General features: G+C 47.8%; 1 protein-coding gene and 1 long non-coding RNA gene across 3 annotated transcripts; one reads left to right on the top strand and one right to left on the bottom strand.

The window, feature by feature from the left end:
* Positions 1–422: 422 nt before the first annotated feature.
* On the bottom strand, positions 423–11,383 carry LIPG (lipase G, endothelial type). Of its 2 annotated transcripts, XM_075740835.1 has the most exons (10): positions 11,227–11,382; positions 10,858–11,048; positions 9,878–10,057; positions 9,087–9,198; positions 7,694–7,918; positions 6,999–7,241; positions 6,363–6,483; positions 5,577–5,795; positions 3,570–3,662; positions 423–1,962 (listed from the first exon to the last, which is right to left on the bottom strand). In XM_075740835.1, exons 1-10 carry the CDS (start codon positions 11,321–11,323, stop codon positions 1,941–1,943), a joined length of 1,503 nt encoding a protein of 500 aa, XP_075596950.1. In that variant the 5' UTR covers positions 11,324–11,382; the 3' UTR covers positions 423–1,940. The 2 variants fall into 2 exon arrangements, with proteins under 2 accessions (XP_075596950.1, XP_075596951.1); XM_075740836.1 differs by lacking the exon at positions 7,694–7,918 and having other exon boundaries at positions 11,227–11,383.
* A 242-nt stretch (positions 11,384–11,625) lies between these two features.
* Positions 11,626–23,115, top strand: LOC142599569 (uncharacterized). The gene is made up of 7 exons (XR_012833140.1): positions 11,626–11,659; positions 14,078–14,180; positions 14,285–14,353; positions 16,275–16,398; positions 16,963–17,770; positions 21,704–21,936; positions 22,044–23,115. It is a non-coding gene; the product is annotated as an uncharacterized LOC142599569 (long non-coding RNA).
* Positions 23,116–23,652: the final 537 nt, after the last annotated feature.

The following is a 23,652-nucleotide window of genomic DNA, read 5'->3' as shown; positions in this document are numbered from 1 at the left end:
GACATGGATTTTTATTTTATAATACTTACTCTGCTGAAGAAAAAAAAAATCCCTTTGGTGACTGCCGAAATCGTGGTCTCACTGGTAGGCTAGAGAAGTAAACCTGTGATGTTGTACAATGTGCATCTTAGGAAATGGGGCACCTGAGTAGACAGAGTGACTTTGGTCCATTCCTGAAGACACTCTTTGCTGCATGGGTGGAGGGAACAAGCCTACCTTGGCAACACAGTGGGAGAGGACTTGGAAGGAGTGTGCTGGATAAGGGCACCCATTTGCCAGCACTGACCTGGCTGCTGCTCCACCTTCCTGTCGTGCAGGTCACTGAGGCCAGCAGAAAGAGGAGAGGGACAGGATGGCTATACGCTGTTGTTCTGGCAAGGCGTGTCAAAGCTTGTGGTAGAGCAATTACAAGACTTCACTGATTTTTGAAAGCCCTTTATTTTTTGTCTTAAGGCTTATAAAAACTGTTACTCAAAACCAAAATGTTTAAAACTTTACATATGTACAATATGAGAAATAAATAAAGTTTTAAGTCATACAAAAACCACAATATACAAATAGGGCTTTGAATCCACTCTATGGCACGGTGACAAGTCACAGATACTTACCAAAGGCTTCAGTTATTGAAGCCTTTGCGTAAAATCATGGAAAAAAAAAATATCTCCAAATGTGCTTGCTTTGGTTGGATTGAAGCTTTACAAGAATTGCAGGCCTCAGAAGGACTTGCTAAGCCTTCAGAACTCAGTGCACCATCTGGCAACATCACTTTTTGGGATTGCCTTTCTGCATGCCAAAAGTTCAAGAGTTGTTACACCAAGTCTCCTTCCAAAATGAAAAAAAACAAAATAAAACCAAATCTAGTTCACCTCTGACAAGGTCTGCTCTGCTGTAGCAAACAGGACAGCTGTAGAGTCTGTCAAACTCAGACCAAAGCCAAGTTCACCTGGCACCAGGGAATCCAATCGGGATGTCATGGCAATGAGGGTAGGATGTCACCTGTTTGGCTCAGTTAAATACTTGGCACAAAAATAAGGTCTTAATTACGCACTGGTACTACAACAGCATCTGAACAGAGGCAAGCGCATTCTCAGTAGTTAGAAGGACTGGTGCGAAGCTCTCCTGCAGCGATACAGTTCATTACCTTCCTCCTCCCCTAAGGCTGGCAGATGGGCAGCTGCCATTTGCCCCTTACAAAGGGATCGACACACGGGACAGGACTGTCTCACTGCAGACTCTAACTGGGGAGCAAGGAGCAGCTGCCAACACCATCACCTGCCACCCGCACTGTGTTCTGCCCTAGGGACAGGGAGGACGGAGTATGACCTTCTTATGAAGTAATAGAGAGAGACTTCAGTATCAGCCAGGCACAGAAGGGATTATTTTTAAGGCAAGCGAAAGACAACTTGAAGGTAAGTGGCATTGTGCTTATCCCCATCCCTACCCTGAACAACCCCACACGCTTGACCTGTGCTGGTCTCATCTTCCCACAGCCCACAGCATTATCAGACCCACGGTAACTCCTACGCTAGATGCTAATTTGCTGTTGGCAGCTCAGTCTGATGAGTAGTTAGCATGGTTATCTTCTCAACTCCACTGGCAGACAGACCAGAAGATCATTGCTGAGGTCTAGATCTGTGAAGATCTCATCTGTGCTCCCGGTTAATGGGAGCAGGCAGGAAATGCAGCGTGTAACAGGCCAAGGTAAGGTTAAATGCACAAACCAGGCTCTTCGGGGAAGGGAGAATGTAGTTTTAGTTATTCTAGGTCTAGGACCACAGTTCATCAATTGCTCCTCAGTTTCTTGCATCTGATTCAAGATCTTCTGTCCTGAAGAGCCTAGTTGCTTTAAGTGCTACTAAGCCAAATCTTTGCCAGAGCATCTTGCCACCTGTATGGTGTTCATGCATCTAGGCTGCTCAGTTGTGTCTTTAGAGAAGTCTTCAGAGCAAATTTGAGACAGATCTGGGAAAAGCAGAGAGGAAAAAATAAAAATAGTCTGGTTAAATGTAGAAGTTGAGGAGTGAACAGTAATTCCTAAGAAACTGCAGGACACTGAGAACAGGTTTAGACAGTACAGGTTGGTGTTTTATTCTGTCAAAGCAGCACTTTGCCCTGTAGCTACTCAATGAGAGTCTGAAGCAGACATTATGCATGCAAGTAGGCTGCAAACAGAAATTAAAGGTCATGATGCTAGAGTATGACTGTTCACATCTACTCAGGGTGGACAGATGTTTGCATCTCAATCTCTAAGTAGGGAACTATAATCTTCCAGTGCTTGGCAGGAATGGAGAGCTGAACAGCAAGTAATTGCTCATCATCTCTGGGAGGAAGGATCATTTCCTAGAAACTGTAGTGCTTTGGAGCTCAGATTGGCTCCTCTGCCTCATGCAAAAGCTGTACGCCACAAGTAAAGCAGGAAGGGCACATCTGCCAGCAATTCTGTTTTATGGGGGTTACTGACTAGCATATCAAAACAGCCTTTTATTGTACCTGCAGGAATGTTTACTTGATCTTTCAAGACTTGTGGCAGAGCAACAAGTTTTTGCACAGGGTTTTCATTCACTGAATTGTTTGCTACTGTATGTAGCACAGCTTGCTAGTTTCTGCCAAACCTGGAACGGTACCAGCTTGCATTTCTGAGCTGAGCTCTGCTGCACAAGAAGGTTGTGCAAAGCACGACTTCTATGGGGCTCTGCTAGCCCTAACAAGCACTTTGTCTCTGGATTAGAAGTGACAAAGCTCTAAGTTTACAAATTGAAATTTAAGAGAGGCCAAAAGGCTGGGCTTCATCTGAAGGAGGCAATCATTTAGTCAAATGAACAGGGATAAATTCAGAACATGACTAGAGGCAGCCTGAAGCAATCAAGCTGCCACTGCTGGGACCAGACTTACTGGAAGTCATACTCTAAGGACTAATCCTAGGTGTCTGGAAAGTCCCCCAGAAGTTAAGCAGGACTGAGATTCTCTGGCAGTGGCCGCATTTGCCCTCTCCTGAACCAGAAGAGATCAGCATAGCTGGAGATGAAGCAGTAGGAGTCAGTTCTGTAACACCATGGCAAGTCCTCAGCTGCATCTTGCTCATGTTGTTGAGCCCAAACTCAATCAAAAGATTTCTTGGCAGCTTAAGATCTTCTACCAGGCTGAAATGATCCTTGAGGTAATCCCCTGCACTCACAGCTTTCCTCTGTTTTACAGGGCACTTAACAGATGCCTCTAATTAGCTTTTCACTATTGCAAGGATCATGGGTATTGGTAGCACCTCATTTTTAGCATCTACCATGACAGCAAGCACACAGGTTCTTTAGGCCTAGGGATCATGTTATACCAATCAGGTAGTAAGTGTGTAAAGGTACAAGATGACAAACCAAAATCAGAAGTGGGGATAGTATCACCTAGTTAGCAATAGTTAAGGCATACATGAAAATTAAGTCGAACAGCTGAGAATCTTGGGCTAGAATTTATTAACTTTTTTGAAAGAGGTTCCAGGAGTCTTAAAAAAAAAAACCCTCCACTCATCCCAGCACATCCACGTGCATTGGACATGATTTCTCTTAGCTGACTTTCCCTACCTTTTTTGCCATTCCTCTGTGCACTTCACGAACCAGAGCTCTTTACCAGGAGATATACTGGTCAGCTGCGAATCTTCCACACAAAAAGCAAACCTAGGAGGAATAATCAGAAGTCAAGAGAAGGTACCTGTTATCTCCATCATTGACAAACAACATGTAATATAGATTGCAGCTAATTCTAGGAGTTGTTTGATTTGACATCCTTCCTGTGAAGCATCTTGATACACCATTAGCCTGTTGAATGGCTGTGTTGGTTTTGCATGGCAAGGTTTTGGTAGCAGGGGGGCTACAGGGGTGGCTTCTGTGAGAAGTTGCTAGAAGCTTCCCCTGTGTCTGACAGAGCCAATGCCAGCCGGCTCCAAGACGGACCCACTGCTGGCCAAGGCAATCAGGGATGGTGGTAGTGCCTCTGGGGTAACAGAGTTAAGAAGGGAAAAAAAACAACCCTAGGAGCAGCATTTTCAGCTAGAGAGAGGAGTGAGAAGATGTAAGAAACTCTGCAGACACCCAGGTCAGTGCAGAAGGAGGGGCAGGAGGTGCTCCAGGCACCGGAGCAGAGATCCCCCTGCAGCCCGTGGTGAAGACCATGGTGAAGCAGGCTGTCCCCCTGCAGCCCATGGAGGGAGGATGATGGGGAGCAGAGATTCCACCTGCAGCCTGTGGAGGACCCCACATCAGAGCAAGTTTGCTGGCAGGACTTGTGACCCTGTGGGGGACCCACGCTGGAGCAGTTGGTGAAGAACTGCAGCCCGTGGGAAGGACTCATGTTGGAGAAGTTCATGAAGGACTGTCTCCTGTGGGAGGGCCCCCAGGCTGGAGCAGGGGCAGAGTGTGAGGAGTCCTCCCCCTGAGGAGGAAGGAGCAGCAGAGACACCGTGTGATGAACTGACCATAACCCCCACTCCCTGTCCCCCTGTGCCGCTGGGGGGGAGGAGGGAGAGAAATGGGGAGGGAAGCTGAGCCAAAGGGAGGGGTGGGTGGAAAGTAGTTTAAGATTTGGGTTTATTTCTCATTGCTCTACTCTGATTTGCTCAGTAATAAATTAGATTAATTTTTTTCTGAAGTTGAGTCTGTTTTGCCCATGTCAGTAATTAGTGAACGATCTCTCCCTGTCCTTATTTCAACCCATGAGCCTCTCGTTATATTTTCTCTCCCCTGCCCAGCTGAGGAGGGCAGTGACAGAGCAGCTTTGGGGGACACCTGGCCTCCAGCCTGGGTCAAGCCACCACAATGGCTATGTTATTTCCTACTTTAATATTTTATTTGGAGATCTTTGTTTCTATTACCTCTATGTTTCATAGATTGTAGAAACTAGGATGCAGAATACCTTACAAATGATAGGAGATGCTTATTTAAAGCTCTGAGAAAGATGGGAAAACTGTCAATATTAACTGCTGGTCTTTGACAGATCTGGGTTACTCTCAGAAGAGCACTAACACAAGGTTTGGGGGTGCACTGCTACATGGTTGGCAGCTTTGCTTCTTGTTGGTTGCTCATATAGCTTTCCAGTTACAGAGATCTTGGAAAGAGCAACGTAGCTCTTAAGGAGTTGGTGTCACCATATTACTGGTTGTAGTTTTAGGTCTAGCTTGTTCTGTCAAATCAGCACACAGTAAACAATCATGCCCATCTATGTTTCAGTATTTTTGGCATTGTTCATACCTGAAGGGTTAAAGTACTATCTAAGCCATCTTAAAGTAGGCTAATTTAATCCTCAAGGGCTGGCAAGACAGTGTCACAGTATCTAAATAAAGCAAAAGAACATCTCTGATCTGCAGGGACTACTTTTGCTTAAAGCCTAGTTTGCAACCTCAAGCTGGCACATAACCCACTCTCCTACACCATGAGGGAGCATTAACTGGTGCTAAAAGGTCATCACTAAAGATGAAAGACAGGTCAGGATACCAGCTAAATTCAAACCCCCAACTTTTCTTGCTAGATTCTGAATATTTCTCCTTTTGATTGACGTTTCAAGGCAGCTCACATGTGGTCTAACACAACTATTACCTTTGTTGCGTTTCCCCAGATTTCACACGTATACGTCTGATATGCAGTTCCTTGGAAGACTTCACAGGCCGATACCAGTAGCTCTTCAGCTCTTTCCACAGATCATACCATGACTGAGATGTTCCCTCCCAGGTGAGCTTTATTTTTAAAAGCTCACCCATGTCTTCTTCAGTATAGACCAGGAAGGTGTTAGTAGCATTTAGACCAATTTGATCAAGCCTGAAAGACAGAGAGAGATTCAGTATTTCTTCCGTATGGAAGCGTGCCAGATGCTCATTCATTCCATGCAAGAAGTTAAACAGAGCCCTTTGTGGCTTATCAAGTGCTCCACGTTCAACTGTCACCAGTTAATTACTGATTACACTAAAGAAAGTGAGCTTGGATAGCTGGTTCAATGAAATGCATCTTGTATTCAGCTCAGCCATCCTTCCACAGCTTAAAGGTGAATTTCATGCCTTATGTTTCTTCTGGGAGAGGCTAAAGGAGGTCGTCAATGCCTCCAGAGATATGGGTGCCTTCAGACTACATTCAAATGGTAGAAAGGCAAAGCAAAACGAAGCACTTCAGCAATGAAGTATGCAGAGGACTGGGCACATCAAATTGCTTTCTCAGCAACAAATTATAATTAAGCTACTGGGAAGTTTTTGGTTTTTTTGAATAGTGAAGAAGTGAGGCTGCTAGGCTCAGGTGAAATGTTAGGGTTACCAGAGGAAAAATAATGATGCCACCTTGTCTAGTCCTAGTGGCCTTCTTACATGGGTAAGCACAACAGGCCACCTTACTTACATTTCTAAAGAGAGAGGTTCAGAGTCTCCATTGGTGCCATGAAGGGTGACGGAGAAAGTGGGATCGGCCTCTCCCAAGCTCTTGTAGCTGAAGACATGCATTTTCATCTGATAATGGTAGACTGGAGAGAAACAAGGAGAGCATAGATGGAAGCAACTTGGTTGAGAGACAACATTGTTCAGCACTGCTCTTTGTGAAATAGAGTTGGCTAGCAAAGGCTAGGTCCTGTGTTTATTCAGATATCATCAGTCCCTTCCTCCTGCCCTTACTGACTACAAAGGTGACATTTACACAACAACAGCAGGTGCACTCAGGGAAGGGATCCCCAAACCTTTTACACTGCTCTAAGATTCGGGGGCGGGGGGGGTGCCTTGCAAGTATGACATGCATAAACTGTAGTCCTGCTGGAAAGGCAGAGTGTCCTCATGGCCAGAGCCCTGTGGGTTTCACCTGGAGGAAGGAGCACAGTAATGCCACAGGAGAGCAACGCAGCCAGGTGACGGCAAGAGACTAACGCCTGGTGCTGCGCTGCTTTGAGGTGATGCTACTCCTTTACATCTGCATCTTTCCCAACATTGATCTTGGGAGTCCACTCCTAGGGATGAGATTATGCTCTCTTTAAGAGGGAAAGCATACCTTTGAACGGCATATCAGCTCTTGTTTTTAAGTACATCTTGCTGTTTCTTTTATTCCGTGTTTTCTTGGCATTGTAGCCAATACCGTTGCAGCGGTTCTTCCGGCAGCTCAGGCAGATGCCCTTCTTGAAGCGACTGGAATCGGTACATTGAAATGCGAAGCTTTGTTTGTCTTGGTTCACAAGGGAGTCCACGAAGAGGTACACAGACCGCTCATGTTCACATTTAACAACTTCACCAATTGCTAGAGAAGCAGAGTTGCAAGGGATACATTTTGTTTAAGCATGTGCCACCCCAGCAGCTGGTAAGATACAGTGAGCTATATGACTTTGTAGCCCAACGTGAGTTGAGCGAGGCCAAACTTGAACGTTTTTCAAAGGCTAGCAATTTAAGACATTAGTGCAAGACACTTGAAGAGGACTTGTCATTTAGTGCCTGCCATGACAAGTGATTGAAAGAAGATTCTAGACCTAGCATAAGACCATAGTTTATGATCAGGTGTTAGACTGAGAACATGCTACTTCAGAATTAAAAGCAAGTCTAGTTTCTAGCAACTATCTCAAGTAGTACAGGTAGTTTAGAAGGAAAAAATAGTTTGCTCTGCTCTTGTAAATCAGATCATCCCCCAGCATCAACTCAAGTCTATTTGTGACGAGCCTACACTGACCAGAGGCAAAATAAGTAGTGAGAACTTACTCCCATAGGCAATTGCTCCCAAGACATCACTTAATCCACAGCCAGGCTGGAAGTCTCCCCCATTGGGGTAGATGTCAACATGGCCTACAGGCATCTGGATCCCAATGCTAACACCTAGTGTTTCCCTTGTGTAGGTGTGAAGGACATCCACAAAGTTAGCATCATCAGGGGAGAGGCGCTTGCTAGGGTCCACTCCTTCAAACATAGGGCCAGCCGGATCCAAGCCTGGTGTTAGAGACAGTACGCAAGATGCCAGGTAAGAAATTGGGTACTTTCCTACAGAATACAGCCAGGAGCCTGCTGCCAGCAGCCCTCCTAACCAGATGCCACACAGACCATCCCTGCCTCACTGCAAATACTGTCCCCCAAGATCTCTTCACCATGGGCTCACTGAGGGAACAAGCGAAGATGTCCCATAACACTTTTGGTGCAATACAACCCAGTAGTAGCACCAGTTTGCTCTACAGTGATGGTTTTGGATTGCCCATTGGAAGCAATGAGTCTTTGCTAGGTCACGGTGAAGAGATACTTCAAGAGGTAGCAGATGACTGAACACCAGAAGAGGTCTTGCACCCCACAGAGACTGTCAGTAGCCAAAGCTGCCTTGGCTCCATTCAGTCTATTTTCAGACTGGATACATGGAGGGACTAATACAAGTTTAAGCAGCAGCCAGGTAATTCCTGCATCTGAGATCCCATGTTGGGTTTGGGACTTTTGGCTAACCTGTAAGCCTCACCCCCAACCTGAAGCTGTGCTCCTGAACCATTCCCCAACTTGCCTGCTAAGTGATTTTTTTTTTTCCCCTCTTTAATCAAATACAGATATTTATTGCTAGGCTCTGAGCAATTATCACTGCCATTGTCATATTTAAATGCTTAATGTAACCCCTTGTACCATGCCCTAAGTTCTCATGTGTTGAAATCAGCTTTCCTGTGGAGTCAGCAGTACTCCCTTCATGATACTTTCTGAATGAGTGGTTGGATTTGTTTTGGGTTTGTTTTCTTTTTTTTTTGGACCAACCATCTTATGAGACAAACTGCACCCAATAGCTCTCACTTCCATTAGTTTGAGCTATAATTACAGAAACAGTATCCCTCAAAGGCTTAGGATTTGGATAGTAAGGGCTTGAGCTGGACTTGTTTTGAACCCACATTTAACTTCAAATAGACTCAGGTTGTCCTCCGAAAGGTTTTTAATCAAACTTCCCCTGCATTTGGGGTTCAAAATTAAGACGCTTTCCCATGTGAAGAGACCCATGTTCCCCATTGCTGCCACAGGTCATTTCTGACTGAGCAAACCCAAACCAACATTGCAGCAACACAGGAAACAAGTCTCTTCAAGGAAACTCCCTTCTGCTAAGGAAAGGTAAGAGACTGCTTAAAAAGCCACTTGCCTGTAATTCTGCCTATTGTCCCATGGACATGGTTACCAGCAAAACCAGCAACGTGGGCACCCAGGCTGTACCCAATCAGGTGGACGTTCTTGAGCTGGAAGAGCGGGTTCTCCTACAAGAAAAAAAAAAAGTAATTTATCCCCCTGTCTTTCAGGGCATCTGGCACTGTTCCTATCTGCAGAACTCTAAAGTCCAATTCTAAGAATAGATTGGAGGGAGGGGGCAGAAAAGCATGCTTCATTCTTTATTTCATCAAGAAAAGTTGAATGGTTTGGATGGCACTTGTGGCGTGACCTCTACCACAGTACCCAGCTTCTCACCCCATTTATAATATTAATTTGGTAAAGCAGCATCTGCAGCAGCCTTCCCCCAGGGAGCTGCCAGCAGTCCTCGGTACTGGCCACGGACTCACGTGCCAGGTGTAGCACCGTGAGCCTTTTCCTTCTCCTTTTCCACCCTCTTGCCGAGCCAACGTTGACTTTGAATGCCCAACCCCTCAGTTCAGGTTGCTCAGACAGAAGGAACGACTCCCGATTTTGAAGCCCGCTTCAGCATCACTGATCCGAGCACGCTGCAAAGCGGTGTCCCCCAGGAAAGCACCGCAGCGGTTGCTCGTGCCAGGGCTGAGCACAGCACCTTAGCTATGACCCATCGCCCTGCCAGGCCTCGGGGTTTGGATTACACCAGAGCCTGCCCCACTCGTGAGCGTTGGAGCTGGTGAATACTCCGTTCCCTTGTGCAACAGTCCTTCACGGAGCATTACAACAGAGACCGTTCTTAACTTGCGTTACCTGTAACCAGTCAAGCAGCCTCGCTATGCTTTTTCCAACAATCTGCGTGTTGTTCACAGCATCGGTATAGAGCTGGTGGGCAAGCGAAAGCCAATCCACCACGACCACGTTAGCATCCTTCTCCCTCTCCTGAAGAGCGGATACCAAGCTGTCCAGCCAGGTTTCGAACATGCCACTCATCTAGAAAGAGATTCAGGTGGTAGTTTCCAGCTCGCTGGGCCCAGATTGTATATTCACAGTTATTTATATGCCATTGACATATTCTGTTCCCGCTGTATGCTCCTCTGCAAGCCCCACTACTTCTCTGCACTAATGGTATAAGAAAAACAGTTTTTTGAGAGACTCTGGATATAATTACTCACCTTGCCTTTTAAGGCAGGAAGGAGAGGCATTTGCTACATGCCACCTTATCACTCTTTTTCTCAAATATTTCAGAAATTCTGATGGATTGCAAAATTATTTTCCAATTCTGGCACTGCCATTGTGCACAAGCTCTGGTAGAGCTGATAAGTTCCCTAGTGCCATGCACTCGGCCACATCAAATGCAGAAGAAAGCTGGATAAAGTCTGACTGCCCTCTGTTTATCGAGAGAAGCGAAGACTGTGGACCCACAGCTGAAATTACAGAGAGCCTGGATGTGTGTCAAGTCATGAGCCACCTTCATAGCGGGCAGTTAGTTGGATTTTAGGGAAAATCTCTAGTTCCCTTTACTACATTCACATTATACTGCTGGGATCTTGAGCAGCTGTGAATGAGTTGGGTGATTTCACAGAGTTCTTAAGGATGACCCACATCACTTTGCCCCAGTACTTTGACCTCAGGTGCAGCTACGAAGAGGCTGCAGCGCTCAAAACATGAGAAGTTGTCCCAAATCCCACATATTCTAGAGACACCGACCACTTACAGGGCAGTTTGCTCTCTAAGTGGACAGATTGCACACTGAGCATCGCCCAGAGCCGCGCAGGATCCTCCGTACTTACCGTCCAGCCATGAATGATGAAGAAAGTTTTAGCTGTGACGTTGAACTTGCAGTCCTCCAAACGCTCGTGCTGGCCGACGGTAAGCGTGCAACCATCCTCTTCGGCGTCCTGCGAGGAGCGGAGCTGGAACTTCACCTGCAGCTTCGGTGCCGGCACACGCTCCTGCCCGTCCTCCAGCAGCTCGGCGGCATCTGCGGGTGGAGGAAGAGTCAGCAAAGCGCCCGCGGACCTTCAGCCTCACCCGGCAGAGGTGAACCTGCTCCGCGCACCGCGCAGGGAGGAGCGGAGCAGCCGCGCATCCCCCTGCACCTTCCCACACACCCCCCCCCCCCCCACACCCCCGTCCCGCGTGGGACCGCGCTCACCCACCTCCCGCCGGCAGCGCGGTCTCCGCGACCCGCGGAGCGCTCCCCGCCGCGATGCAGCAGGTCACGCCGGTGCACAGCAGGAGGACGAGCCGCCTCATCGCTCGCACCCACCCACCGACCGACGGACGGACGGACGGACGGACGGTCCCTCGGGCGCGCGGCGGGGCGCTTTAAGGGGCCGCGCGGGGCGGCGCTCGTGGCACGATGGGGCCGGGCCCTGGAGGCGGCCGGCAGCGCCGCTCTCATTGGTCACGCCCTCCCTGACGTCACGGAGAGCTTGAATGGAAGGGGCCACGCGGAGGCGGGGCGGGGCGAGAGGCGCTCACGCGTCGGAGGGGGGGGGTGGGGGTACACGGCTCGCGGGAAGGCTCCGCGTGGGGACACCCCCCCCCCCCCACCCCCCCCGCGGTGGATCCCGGCCGGGCCGGTCACGGGTGGGTCCCCAGCTGGTACCACCGGGGGCGGCGGGGAGACGGGCGGCCCCGCGGAGGCCCGTTCCCCCGGGGCGGGCCGGCAGCGCTCCGGTGCTGCGTCCACGGACTCCAGGCGCCGGCGCGGGTCTGCGGTTTTCAGCTGCGCTCGGGATGCGCCGGAGCTAACGGGTACGAGGTGTGCGCCGAGGGGCATCACCCGGCTCGCAGCCCATGACGTCAGCGACACTGTAAATAGTTCTGGACCCCTTGTGAAAAAATAACCCTTTATTCCTACTTTTTTTAACTGCCTGTATTGTTACCAATCACTGACCCATAAGAAGAGATTTCATTGTATTCTGCTGCTGCTGTCTCGCCACACGTGGTGTAAGGAGAAGAGGTGATGTGCCAGGACACGTGGCTTTCCTGGTCTCTTTTTCTTCCCCTTCCGTAGCTCCTTCCCTTCTCCCCCAAACTCGCAGCAGAAAGCGAGGAGGAGGCACCAGGGTCCGCAGCGTATGAAAATGGCAGGAAAAAGGTGCAGGCAAATGATAGGCAGAGATGAGGAGGAAGAGATGGAGGCCTCGAGATGTAAAACCAGTTACCAGCAAGGGAAATAATGAGTGATCAGGTATGGGTGTTGCTTTAACCCTCACTAGTAGATATTGATGGAGAGAATTAACCTGAGTTGGACTAGATGATTGTTGTAGTTGCTTTCCAACCGAAATGTTCTGTTCTGTTCTGAAAGGTTTTTCTCATAGCTCTTGTATGTGCAGCAAGTTGTGCCTGGGGACTGCTGCTCTTCTCCTCCTGGGGATTGTTCCCAGAACCTCTTCGTTTCAGTGAATACACGCTCTGGGAGCTATTCGAGCACTTTGCGTTTCAGGAGGCTGGAGATGACGCTAACTGCTTCTCACCAGGGAGCGTGGGTTTGAGCAGAGCGTTCTCCTGCAGCTGTGCGGTCCCTCGCGAGGAGCAGCATCCTGACAGCAGCGTCCTAAAAAAGAAAGGATAGAGGTTTCTCAGCTTCTGGCCCATGACCAGACTTAACTCCTCCAGGAAATGAATCAGCTAAGCCTCATCACCAAACGCTTCATCATTTTAAATAATTCCTGGTGCCAACAAAACCCTGCCAGACCGTCAGCCACTGCGACGTCTTCTCATTCTTATTCCCGTGCCTTTGCATTCAGCTGTTGCCTCTTGCCATTGTAAAGCTGCCACGGGTGGGGATGTGTCCTCCTTTGTCTGTGCAACGCCAGGCTCTGGGGTGTGGGGGGAGTCCTGCTCTTCGCCTCTGGCTTCCAAGAGTGACAGTAGCAGTGAGAATAGCTTAGTGACAGCAAGGAAGAAGTGTATCAAAATAATTCCTGGTTGTTTCGGCCAAAAGGTGACGATTGTCCAGAGAGATGCTTAGGAACTGTGGTGATGGGTATTGTATCAATGCAGAGACTGTGGCTCTGCACTGACCTCTCTGTAAACCTAATGGCCTGGGGGGAAAGAAGACTCCCACCCAGAGCTGCTCAGAAAATAACAGTTCGTTAAGCCCAAAAGTTTTTAGGAGAAATTCCTAGTTTTGATTAGTTTTTCACTGGGAAAGATTTCATGGCTCCCAGATGGAATTTCTGGATATTGTAATAAGTAATAAATAATAAACCAGGATAAAATGGGTAATAATCCACCATAAAAGAGCTGGAAGCTCAATATTTACAGCACTTGTAAGGATGTTGGAGGCTTTATCCCAGCAGCTGGTGTGAGCTGGGCAGTGCCTGGGGAGAGAGTGGTTGTTCTTGGAGGCATCTTTCTGGCTCCCTGATTCTCTCCCCAGCTTCATCCCCACTGTGATTTCCTAAAGATCTCAGTTCAGTCCAAAAGCAGAACAGGAATGTTTTTTGAAATCATGAGCGTTTTTATAGGAAATCAAAAAATGTCCCACTCAGCTGTAGTCACAAGCTCTGTGCAGGTGGGTGGCTGAGGCTGGTTTCTTCTTCAGCACCAAACGTGGTGAGACAAAACAGAGCCATGAGATGTGCAGGCAGAAAGGATATGAGAGGAGTTAAGCTTCTTTCTTAGTAGCAAAAAGCTAGAATTAGTATGACATGTAAATTAATATAGCAAAATATTTAAAGGTCTGGAGTCTGCCGGTGATCTTGGGGAAGGATTAGACAGGTTTTTCAGCAGCAGCATTTAATTTGAGAGGTTTCCATGTCTGTGCACCCAGCAATGAGATCCTTTCAACGCCATTTCCACACGAGCAGAACATCTCAGACCTGGGTTATGGTCAGTGTCTTCTGCAGGAGCTCAGCATCTCTGATTGATAGAAACAGGCTGTCACCATCGTGCACAAGGAAACTGAAGTCAGGAGCCTTTTGCAAAATAATTGTCTTTAATGCTTCTATATCCGTGTCTTTAAAATTAGCATACTGACACCTCCTTTCCTTGCAGAAATCACAGCAAGAAGTATGAAAGAGCACCATCAAAGAGCTGAGTGTTAAGGGAAAAGGGAAAATCCTTCAGCGTTGCATGACCTCTTTAAATACCTGCAGAGGTAGAGCAATTCTGGTGTGAGCAGCTCTGGAGATCACAAGGAAAATAAAAAAGCATCATGATGGATGAACGGTGCTGCGGACATTGCATCCCATGTTTTCCCAGGAATGACCTGCTGTGGGAAGAGCAGCAGAGAGAGTGTTTTGCTGCCCGGGGCAGGGTACCACCACCTTGGTGAGTGGCTCTAGGAGGGATTTGCGCAGTACTCCCGTGCTAGAATTGCATCCTGTTGCATTCACACAGCTAGGAAGGTGTAAGTGAAGCACTTGGCTCGAGTGAGCCCTCCTGATGGGGAAAAATTGTGGCTCTTGTTTTTGTGGGGTGCTTGTCACTGAAAGGAGTGGCCCAACAAGAGTCAAAGATGCTCCTGTTAGGGATTGCTCATTTTGCCAAGCCAAAGATTGATTTAATTGCTTTAGGTCAGCTATTTGGTGTCAGGGAGAGATTAATGCTATTCCGCAAATTTTTAATTCCACGCATAGAAACTTGAGAGTGTTTTACACACCTTCCATTCTTCCTGCCTGGTTTTTCTCTATTTTCATTCTTTTTCTCCAATGAAGAGCGAATAGGATTTGCAGGAGAGCAGGAGGAGGGGAGAAAGAGGGATTGTTCTCTTTTTTTTAAGTTATAAAACAGTTTTTCTTTTCAATTATAAAACACAGCCTAGGCAGTAGAATTTAATGGGATTGGTATTAGTTTCCCTCTTGGTTCCTTCTGCCTAATTTGTTTCTGAGATAATGGGGGAGGAGGGGTAGAGACAGGGCTGGAGAACAAACCCAGAGAGAGGAGGGCTGCTCAGACAGGAGCAACCTCAGGGTGCACTGAGCTGGGGTGAAGGCCGCGGGAGAAGCCTTGCATCGGATGGGCACGCAGAGCTGACTGCACCCCAAAGGGTCTGAGGTCCTGGAGAGGCAGCTCTGCAGTGAAATAACATCCCGGGTTATTAATCCTTGCATCACCCTGTGCCTGCTCAGCCCAGGACCTCTTGATTTGTCATATGTCCCATCACACCAGCAATTATTTTATACTTGGCACTTAGTGCAGGGGGGAGAGGCACTACTTATTTGGCAGAGTTTCTGCTCTGGATATTTTTGTTATGTTGTTGTGAGCATCAAACTGGGGTGAAAACAGGCTGTGGGGTCTTTGTTTCGCAGACCCCACAAAGTCTCTCCTCCCCTCCTCAGCCTTTCAAATACAGCCCCTCTATAAACATGCTTTATAGGACCAGTACTTCATATCCCTTGATAGGTTTGCTTGATTACAGAAGAGGCTAATCTCCATCAGGTTATGAAATCAGCTCACATGCTTCAGTGGCATTACCCACTATTGATAGCCCCGTTCGATCCCCATTGAGCTCTCTTTGTTGGAGGTAACTCCTTCTCCTTCTTCTAAGCTGATTTCTTAGGCCACATCATTCAAGTCCCACATCCCCATGGTATTTAGATGTAGTAAAAATGACTGTGGGGGAAATAAATGGCAGCCAGCGAGCCAACTAAACTGTCTGACTATTAATGGTCCCGTTAGTTGCAAATTTACTTTACCACAAAGCCCCCAGCATGTAATCCTTAGATGAATGCCTTTGATTGTGAGGGAATATTTACAGCTGACCCTGCCAGCAGTCTGCAAACCTGCAATGGGCCTCCTGTCCCACATTAAATCCGCTGGCATCTGTTCCTGGGTTCTTATCAAGCACATGCTCTGTTGGTGCAGTGTTTGAGCTGTAGCGCTTGCAGATACGGTGGGCCTTGAAAAATAAATCCCTGCATTCCTGCGAAATGCTAATTCTTGTGAACGTTGTGACATAGGGAGGAACGTTACGGTTTGTACCTGCCTCCGGCCATCGCCATCTGCAGGGAGTTTTCCAGAAGGCTTTGATCTCCACCGGCTGCCCCCTCCCCATGGCGGGTCCCTGCTCCTGCCCCTGGACCACCCTTCACCAAGGGCAAACTTCTTGGCCACTCTTTGTTGTGCCATTTTCCCAGACATGCCTGAGCAATGTGAAGTGATTGTTAGGATGATTTTTATTTCTTTTCACCCCTGTCCACGCCTTGCATTAGTCCCCAGGTTGCTCAGATTGAGCATGTTGTTCTTGCAGAGACCCTCAGGTGCAGGAACACAGGCTGAAAGCCAGCAAGAGCTCAGTGTGTCCTGATGTCTTTTCCCTGTGTCCAAGCAGACAAGTGTAATTCAGTGGCTTGTCATTCCCAGCACATCCCATGGTATGTGAGATGGATCCAGACCGCTTGGCTGCTTTGTGTTGGACAGAAGACCCAGTGGTGGGCGGTGGGCCTCCTCCATCCACTCTGCAGACAAGGATATCTTTAGGTCTGTGCTGAGGAATGACATATATTTTCTCTCTTCTTACATTGTCACTCAAAGCCCATGCTTTTCCATCCAAGCTGTATGAATTCTGAGCATGTTTGGGCTTGAACATGCACTTGGAGCCAAGCCTACTGGCAGTGCAGAGGTGTCGTGGCTGGCCAGGGGGATGTTTGCTTCTGCTCCTCTCCAAGGTCCTATTTTGGTGAGGGATTGGAGAAACGTCTCAGAAGTTTGTGATCACTTGACCCTTCACATGGTGGATGGTGAACCCCCAGCGGCGCTGCTGCCTTGACTCTCCTGCATCCAGCAAAGATAAAAAAAAAAAAAAAAATTACTAATACTACTCCTGCCTTTTTTTCTAAGCAGAGCCTGGAGCTGCTAGAGAGTCCAGGGAGGAGTTTGGGGGATGCTTGTTTGGTTTAGGGATTGCTTATCCACATGCTTTTTCTTAAAATCTGCAGGAATATTTGGCCCAAATCTGGAGCAGATGTTGAAGCGCTGTCAGGAGAGGTACTCAACACTCGGCTGGACTGCAGCTTGAGATAAAACCATAAGAACTGGCAGACCAGGCAGCGCCTCTCCTGCCTGCTTACAGGGGTCTGTCAACCCAGGGCACAACTCTGTTTTTTGGCTCATTTCTGGTAATTAGCAGCTAAAAGCTCTTGCAAGTTGGCATTTTGGCAGAATAATGAGAAAGCTGACATCTCCTCCTTTTCCAAAAACTTCCCCAAACCAGCCACCCAGAGCTTGATTTTCAAGACTCCTAAATCCATTTTAAATTTATCTCAGCAGCACTCAGGCTTTCAAAACTGATCCTGTAAATCTGGATGGACCCAGCATGAGGAAACTCTGAGCATGCCACTCAACTTCCCTGTACCTACAGGAAAGAAAAGGAGTTATTTATTAAAACCAATTAATTTGTTACTTACTTTAGCAAAGCCTTATAAAAACATATAATGTTAGTTCTCTCCATTATTGCTAATTTGCACCCAAGCTTTACAGTTGAAAATCCCAAGTAATTTTTTCTTCCTGGGCTGTGTTGGGTCACACAGCTCATGCATGTTCTTCCTGTTTGTGTCCCCGATTGCTGAATCGGCTGGTGTTTAGGAGATCCTTTGGCAGTGTTTTACTGTAATTCACATTAAATGAGAATGGTATTTTAAACCACAAATATAGACTTCACGCAGTACCTTGTTTTTCAGAAAAAGTATGACAACCCGTTTGGGGCACAGAAATAAGCAGCGCAAGACAGTGCTGTGTATCGTCAAGGTTGGTATCATTTGTTCTCCAGCACCCTGTTTTTCATTTACCTTCTCCTTTGAACCTTTTGCCTTCTCAAATCTGAGCAGGGTGTAGTGCTGGGATCTGCCTCAGAGAGGGGAAAGCCTTGAGCCATTCTTGGAGATGCGTGGAGCCTCCTGCTCTCCTCAGATGTTGCCTTTACTTACACAGACAATATTATTCATTTCATTTTTCACCAGTTTGCACGTTTTACTTTGAGGATCCATCAGTTACCCCATCCCTGAATCCAGTCTCATTCCTCGGTGTCTCAATGAAAAGGACATCTATCGCATGTGGTAACAACACATGCAATACAAAGATGGGAAAGCAGGAGATGTCCCTGAGGATGCTGGTCCCCCACTGGGCTCTGCTTCACCCTCTGGCCATTTATTCCTAATTGCCTAACTTCTCTTATTTATTGCGTTTGTTGACTGTGTGGATATTATTAGAAAGAGTCAGTGGCTCTGTAATTAATTAAGAAAAGCTTGGGGTATTTCTTACTACTTTGTACTTGCATTCCTGCCTGTGATGTACAGACATTGCTGATATTCATCCCAGGAACTCCCCATCCAAGGACAGACAGGCAGACAGACTGAGGTCAGGGCACAGGAAAAACAAGAGGGCTTTGCTGTACAGGTTGGCTATACGCTTTGCAGAGCAAAGATGATTATTTTCTAAGCAGAGCAGGATGTAGGAGGTGCAAGCAGGACAGGGGACCAGTGGCAGCAGCCCTGCCTGGTCTGGAATACAGGTGCAGGACCCCACTAACCACCTCCCCACGCGTAACGCTTCCTTCCCTGCATTTACAATGCAACTCCACAGCCTCTGCCTCCCATCCCGTGACCGTGCAGTCGGCGTCGCGTCCCTGCACACTGCAGGTCCAGCACCTGATTTGAGTCACGGGGTGGCTGACCGCCGTGGGATGGGGTGGGAGCTGGAGGTGTGCTACCTAACGGGGCCCCGTGTCCAGCGGATGCCTGCCACAGCCTTGCCTGGCGGTCCCTACCCATCATATGACCTTCCCGAGCACCAGCATGTGACTGGGCTGTGCACGCTGGAAAAGACCGAGTGGAGCGGAGAGGAGAGCTTGGAGAGGGGGAGGGTGGCTCAGCTAGAGAGGATTAGTAAGCGTGGACAGATAGGAAAAGCTTTGAAACAGGGGGGGGGTTGTGTCAGAGTTGTTGCAATAGCGAAGGGGGAGGTAGCCGCGTGGTTGGAAGAGGGAGGGAAGGAGCAAGCCAGGAGGGAGGGATGACCTCAGAGGTGACGCTTGGGATCAAAGTGGGGGAGTCTGCGTCTTGTGGAGAGGAAGATGCTGCAATTGTCAGAGCACGAGAGGGAAGAAACTTGTGAGGAATCTCTGACAACAGGAAGGAATGAACACAGAAACCACGCACTCGGATGATAAATGAAGATGCTGGAAGGGTGGCTACAGACGTTTGGAAGAGAGTAGATGTTCAGGGCTATAGCTTCTTGCCATGCCCTAAACACAAACCTGTCTGCTGGCTGCAACTTTTGCACAGGTTGTGTTAATAGGCAGGATCCAACCTCATTTCCCATGGTCTGCGCAGATCGCCGCCGTGGTCCTCAACAGAGAGGGGTGTGGGGTGACACAGACGGGTCCTGCCTGGGAGGACTGTTCCTGCCTCATGTCCCTCTGTGTGGTGTCTGCCAGCAAAGATGTGGAGGTACAGAAGCCCCTGGAAGAGAAGAACAGGTTTTATTGTGGTTTATCAACTGATGCAGAGGAACTCTTGACCAGGGCAGCCACAGAAAGAGCAGGTAATAACAGAGAAGAGGAGGCTTCTTTGGTCTGTTTGGGTTAGGAGATGCAATGCAACCAATGGATAGAGTGTGAAGCTGTGTTTCATAGTAGAGGGCACACTCAGCTTTAGAAATGTTGACAGCATTCACAGATCTACAGAAGCTGAGGTTGGAAAAGGCTAGTGCAGATCATCTAGAGCAACCACCCTGCAGCTCAAAGCAGGGTGATCCAGAGCTGGTTGCCCAGGATATTGTCCAGATGATTTTTTTAATATTTCCAAAGACAGAGACTCCATAATCTCTCTGGGCCACCTATGCCAGGGTTCAACCATCCTCATAGTATTTAAAAAAAAAAAAAAAGGTTTTCTCTTATGTTTAAACTGAATTTCCCATGTTTAAATCCGTGCCTAAATTGCGGATGCAAATTTTAGGCAACGTCCCTGATTCCAGGGATATTTTTGGTTTCATTAACCCAAAGCACATTTAAAGCAGTACTTCTCAGTTATGAGCCAGACAGGTTGGAGCAAATATAAGCCTAGGATTTAATTTATCCCATACAGTGTTTATGATCAGGCACTTACACGATGTCTTTACTTGCTGCCTTACTCATCAAGGTGATTGGCTGGTCCTTTTCTGGCAACTAAAGCTACGAATGAGCTTAGACCCACACAACTTGCGTAAATGGTTTGCTGGCAAGAAATGCACTGAATAAACACAAACTTCAGCTACAAGGTTATTTAATCACATAGGAGGTTTATTTTACCGGTGATTCTCTCCTGGCTGAGTGTGCAGGGGGTGGATGAACCTGTTGCTCTAGGACAATACGCCCAAAATGCTGAGTATTAAGACACTATCACCGATAGCTGTGGGTTTTTGTTTTTGTTTTGACGACACGCGCGGCTGGCTGGTCACCAGCAGCACAGAGAAGGTGGCATCACGCTTCAGCAGTGGTGACAGTAAGGACAGATACTCAGCTGTCATGACGCCGCACTCCTTGGCTGTTTCCTCATCCCAGAACTGGGGATAGCATATACACAACAGAAATAAACAGACTGCGTAGCTAACCTCTTCTTGTAAAGAACTGCCTGTGTTTTAGGACTCCTCACAGGGAATCAAAAGCATTCTATTTATTCATATTTTACACTTATGATGATCTTGCTCCTGGAATTCACTGCCTGGGTCAGTAGACTTTAGGACACGGTTGTGGAGAGTGGCTTAGCCAGAGAGCTGACCTACCTGGTGTACAAATGTCGCTGCCTTGCTGACCATGGGAGGAAAAGGCAAGAAAACGTCGGTGAGCTGTACCTCTGGAGGAGCCTCGCATTTGGGAGAAGGAGTGCAGGAGTCTGTAGGCTGGCCAGGAGAGAGGCGTTGAGGGAAGGAAGGTGTGGCAGCTGTCTGAAGGATGGAAAGCTTCAGTGTTTCCAGCATGCAAGGTGGTTTCAATTTAAAATGAATATTAGGTGCCTTTGCCTTCATGATTTTCTGCTTAACCATTAGGACAAGCAACCCATTTGTATGTAATTTTGTGAATGACAGTTATTATCCCTGCATAATCCTTGGACTCCAAACACTGCACCTGTAAGATAAATGCCAAGAAATCTACAAAAAATAGTTTGAGGAACTGGCTTCCATTCCTGTGCAAAGAACAGGTCAAAACCCTGTCCTATAGCAGGGCAGACACATGGTGTGTTTCAGTGAGCCAGAGTTAAGCTTGGCCAATCAGCCCTAATGGATCTATCCATCATGGGGATTTTAGCGTGGACCCTCCTGCTGCTCCACCTGCCCCTCTGTTAGAAATTATGCCCCAAGCAAGGCAGCAGAGGCAGATGTGTGCCTGAGCTGACAGTCAGGCACTCGAGCTGCGGCAGAGTAGGGGCTAAAAGTAATGCCTTGGCCTCTGAACTGGCTGGCTGAGGACAGGCAGAGCTGCTGGAAGGTGAGCAAGGGGGGTCCTAGGGCTGAAAAATCTTTTTGGCACTGAGCAGCCATGCCTTTGGCTCCAGCCCTGCCGTGAAACCACAGCCCCAGCCAGTCTCAGAGCTCACCTCTCTGGCCAGGAGGGATGGTGGCGATTGAGGGCGCTGACTGTCACTTAGGATGACATTTGGCTTGGCAATTCCAGTAGCACTGATAAGGCCCCTTGTTTATTCACAGCTAAATCCACAAAAGGACTTAGGTGATACACCATTCCTGTGCCCCCACACTCCCTGCTGCCTGCTGGGCTCTTCCACGGCAGGATAATGGGTGCAGCCCCCTTCCAGCCCCAGGAGCACGTCCAGAGGAGAGGTGTGAACCCAATGCATTGCTGGCTGCTTGGCAGAAAACCTGCGGCAGGAAGAGTAGTATGGACAGGGGAGCCAAGAGGGATGGCACCAGGGGAGTTTAAGGTAAGGTCCTATGGAGGTGAGATTCCAGTAGGATTAGGAGGCAGCTGCCTCCTATGCATTTTTCAGGAACATGATTTTGGACTTACATGCCTTAATTTTCTGCTTAGGATGCAAAAGCTCTTTTTGAGTCAGCTCATGCAAGCTAAACGTCCAAGGCAGCTGGTGCACTGGGGGAATAATGTGGTAAGTCTCAACAAGGGCACATGCTCAGCTGCCTCTGCCCTGATCTCAGCACCAGATATGTGCTAGGCTGCCTCTGAGAGCAGTTGTTAACCTCCCAACAAAGATGAAAACATGCACCTCATTTCCTGACGCCATCCACAGAAGCTCCTACCTCTACACTTCCACCACTGCAAGCCCCCAGCAGCTGGTCATAAACAGTTCCACGTGTTGGGGAAACAGAAAATGTTAAGTAACAGAAAACGTGCCCTGTTTGTTTTGGATTCGATTGATAAACACAATGACCATGTGATAATTCCCAACATGTGTCGACTACTTAAGCTTCACATCTCTCTTCCAACTTTCTCTGAATCTCTTGTTGCTTCTGTGCTCCGCTGCTGAGAAGAAGCTGCAAGTAAAGGTGCTTCCCATGGAAATGCTGGTTTCTTCCACTGGCACTGGTTTCCTACATGGAGGCACGTGCAGAGCGGAGGGCAGAAACAATGGAGTAAAGTTGTAGTCACATGGGCAGTGAGAGCAGATCCCCACAGTATGGTGGGGAAGGCCAGGGAAGTGTTTGAGGACCTCAGGTTTTGCTAGTTTTCATTTATTGCATCTGCAAACTTAGTGCTCTTGGAAATATTACAGTTCTTGTTCCACAGAAAGGAGAACTGAAACACTAAGAGAGTGTTGGAAGTCATCGCTGAGATCTCTTTTTACGTATTTACTGTTTCCTCAAACTCATGACAGCCCAGAGGGGGGATGCTTTTTCTTGTCTGTTTTTCTCGAGTAACGCTTGACTTTTAGAAAGGCTGTTATGTGTGTATTTTGGCGGTGCTGGTCCTCCTTTGTGTTGCCGCTGTTCTGAGACAGTTGTGTGTACCGAGGTGCTGAGTGGCTTCTAATCCCATGGACGATGATGGAAGTACTAATTGGTGAAAATGCATCCGAGTACCTCAAAGTAAGTATCCGTGACTGAAAGCTAGTGTGTGTTCTCCTGAGTATGGGCTCCTCTTTTTTTTTTTTTTTTTTTCCATGGGAACCTTGTATATAATAAGAATTAATATTTGTCTGCATCCCAGCAGGTTTCCCTGCTTTGAGGTTGGTACTTAGAAGTTACTTGGAGACTTTGCAGAAAGCTTCTCCTTGAAAGCAAAGTAAAACACACCTTTTAAGGCAGGTGAACGGAGAGCTGCAGTCAAAATTAGAGCTCTACAGTTTCCAGCCATGTAAATATTTGTGATAGTTCAAATATTTTCCTCTTCCCATTCGGGTGAAATCCTAGCTTCAAAGCTTTGGGGTTTTTTAGTGCTAAACAAGAGATCCAAAAATAGCTTTGTGGTCAGAGCATTTACACGGGCAGTAAGTTCTGGCTCTGCTCGGCTTATTTCTGAACGTGCCGTCGAACTCGGGCACTCTTGTGCCAGGGAGATGCATGCACACCAGCCGGCTGGCCGCTCAAGAAGATGATTTTTTTTTTTTTTTTTTCTTTCCCCATTCTGTCAAACTCTTTTTGCAGAGCATTTTGCTGTATCTGGGTACCACCTCCAGGAAATG

This window comes from Balearica regulorum, chromosome Z (assembly GCF_011004875.1).
Source record: "Balearica regulorum gibbericeps isolate bBalReg1 chromosome Z, bBalReg1.pri, whole genome shotgun sequence".
NCBI classification, from domain to species: Eukaryota; Metazoa; Chordata; class Aves; order Gruiformes; family Gruidae; genus Balearica; species Balearica regulorum.
The sequence above is the reverse complement of the archived record's forward strand: the minus strand, read 5'-3'. Positions and strand labels throughout refer to the sequence as shown.

Bases quoted from the DNA above. Each gene is read 5' to 3' on its own strand.
- LIPG (XM_075740835.1), bottom strand. From the start codon at position 11,323: ATGAGGCGGCTCGTCCTCCTGCTGTGCACCGGCGTGACCTGCTGCATC. The intron at 6,484-6,998 runs GTATGCTTTCCC...GTTTCTCTCCAG, and splicing joins AGCTGATATGCCGTTCAAAG to TCTACCATTATCAGATGAAA. The intron at 5,796-6,362 runs GTAAGTAAGGTG...TCTGTCTTTCAG, and splicing joins GAACCTCTCTCTTTAGAAAT to GCTTGATCAAATTGGTCTAA.